This window comes from Octopus bimaculoides, chromosome 10 (genome assembly GCF_046866305.1).
Source record: "Octopus bimaculoides isolate indiv1 chromosome 10, ASM4686630v1, whole genome shotgun sequence".
Classification (NCBI taxonomy): Eukaryota; Metazoa; Mollusca; class Cephalopoda; order Octopoda; family Octopodidae; genus Octopus; species Octopus bimaculoides.
This window is the reverse complement of record NC_142937.1, coordinates 57089496-57091995: the sequence shown is the minus strand read 5'-3', so window position 1 is coordinate 57091995 and position 2500 is coordinate 57089496. Positions and strand designations below refer to the sequence as shown.

Sequence of the window (2500 nt, the reverse complement as noted above, 5' to 3'; positions counted from 1 at the left end):
AAGCCACCACACTGTCACAAGGAGAGAACCTTGGAGTTGAAATATTTATTAGAGCAACTTCTTTTACCTTTTTGTTTCTTCATTTCTATCGTTTTATATTCGCAAAGAAATTGTTTTTAGCTGATGAGAGACATCTCTACATGGTTGTTCTATCTGCTAAAAATAGCATCCAAATCTCCCCTCAAATAACACTCTACTGTCAGCCTAGTTCTAAATATGCTAAGTCTGTAAAAGAAAAGACCTGATGGTCACCACTGGAATGCCTTTGATCATAAATATGATCAATCATGGCTGACCTATGATTAAACAATAATGATTTTAGGGTGGGGTTTAACCATGGTCAGTTCTGGTAAGACAGACCTATCACCAAAATCATTCTAGCCGAAAACATCTATCTCATCATCATCATCATTTAACATCTGTTTTCCATACTGGCATCTGTTAGACAGTTTGACAGGAGCTGGCAAGCTGAAGAGATGTACCAGGCTCTAATTGTCTGTTTTGGCATGGTTTCTATGGCTGGATGCCCTTCTTAATGCCAACCACTTTACAGAGTGCCCTGGGTACCTTTTATGTGGTACCAGCACCAGTATGTTTTATATGACGCCAGCACAGGTGTTTTTTCTGTGGTACCAGCACATCTATCTTTTGTATTTTTTAATGTAGTGTATTTAAGACTACATTATCCAATTTGTACTTTTTTTAAATGTTATCTGAGAGAGATTTGGTTACTATCTATACCAGTTTGAGTGAGCTTGTAAAGGGGTCTCTTATTAACTAGTATTGATTTCTTTGAAGTTATTTTAATGGCCATAGATTTTTTTGATAGCTGAGTTCAGAGTTCATTTAGAAACCCATTTTAATTATGACACCCTACCTACACATGTACACACAAATCCCAACAGCAGCACCAACTCACAATGTTGTTTTATAACGTATATTTGCAATGTAGTTTTATATGTATTTGTATGTAGTTTTAAAATGTACATATTGTAGTTTTATAAAACATATTCATAATAAGAGTTTTGGCAGCAAGCTAGCAGAACTGTTGGCACACCAGGCAAAATGCTTAGCTGCATTTTGTCTATCTTGATGTTCTGAGTTTAAATTCTTGTTGAGGCCAACTTTGCCTTTTATCATTTCGGGTTCGATAAAATAAGTACCTGTGGAGTACTGAGGTCAATGTAATTGACTTACTCCTCTCCTTAACTTGATAGCCTCATGCCAAAATTTGAAACCAATATTCTGTATGTTTAAAGCAGCAAGCTGGCAGAATTGTTAACATGCCAGGCAAAACGCTTAGCAGCATTCTGTCTGTCTTCACATTCTGAGTTCAAATTCCTACTCAGGTCAACTTTGCCTTTCATCCTTTCAAGGTTAATAAAAGAAGTACTAGTTGAACACTGGTGGGGGGAGGGGGTCGATGTAATCAACTTACTCAGTCCCCTGAAATTTATGGCTTTGTGCCAAAATTTGAAATCCATATTTATAATATAGTTTTAAAATATACATATCTTTTTACTTACAGGTGGAATTCTGGTCACATGCCCGCTCTCATATGCGAGAGGATAAAGTCTTGAACTGCCAGTTTTGTCCGTTTGTCACTGAGTATAAGCATCATCTGGAGTATCACCTGCGAAATCATATGGGTTCAAAGCCATTCAAGTGTAGCCAGTGTAATTACCGCTGTGTTAACAAATCCATGCTAAACAGTCACATGAAATCACATACTAACGTCTACCCATTTCGTTGTCAGGATTGTGGATATGCTACTAAATATTGCCACAGCCTGAAGCAGCATCTGGATAAGCTAGGACACATGCCATCCACTGTCCTTAACAGTGATGGCAGCCTTCCCCAAGGACTCGATAACAATGTTTCTCGGCTGAGATTTGCAAAAGGCCGACGTGTCAAAATAGCGTGCAGGGGTCCGACCCTGCGCAAACCCGATAGGCGCCAGTATATGCAGGGTGGGTTCTTTCCTATGGGGATGCCACCCCAAGTGATGAATGGAACAGTACTCCCACCATACTGGCATTTAATGAACCAGATGCCTCCGAATGGCTTTCATCCAGCTGTGCCAAGACCACCCCCGCCACTGATTCCAGTCTCTGGGACGCACTCAGGCGATCCACACCAACATTCACCTCAACAACAACAACAGCAATCGCCTTCCCAGCAACAACAGCCTCCACCACCACCGCCACCTCCTCCACAACAACAACAACAACACCAACAACATCCGCCAGCACCACAACAGTCGCCACAACAGCAACCACTACCACACCAGCCACCACTCCAACAGCAACCGCAACCACAACAGCAGCAGCAACTGCAGCCGCAGCATAACCAGCAGCAACCGCAGCCTCTACAACCACCTCATCCACCTCATCCCCCTTCACAACAGCTCTCACAAGGCCAGCAGCACACACAGCAGTCACAGGTTCAACTCCCAACACAGCCATCGCAGCAACATCAGCAACAGCTTCAACAGCATCAT

The 2500-nt window shown here is 41.9% G+C and overlaps 1 protein-coding gene across 8 annotated transcripts in view; it reads left to right on the top strand.

Moving 5' to 3' along the window:
- LOC106882292 (uncharacterized) overlaps positions 1-2500 on the top strand; it is a 411562-nt gene that overhangs the window by 406858 nt on the left and 2204 nt on the right. For all 8 annotated transcript variants that reach the window (XM_089358701.1, XM_089358703.1, XM_089358702.1 and 5 more), the window contains one exon: positions 1529-2500. This exon is cut by the window's right edge and continues 2204 nt beyond it. In XM_089358701.1, the coding sequence (XP_089214827.1) occupies positions 1529-2500 (972 nt within the window). The remainder of the gene's footprint in view (positions 1-1528) is intronic.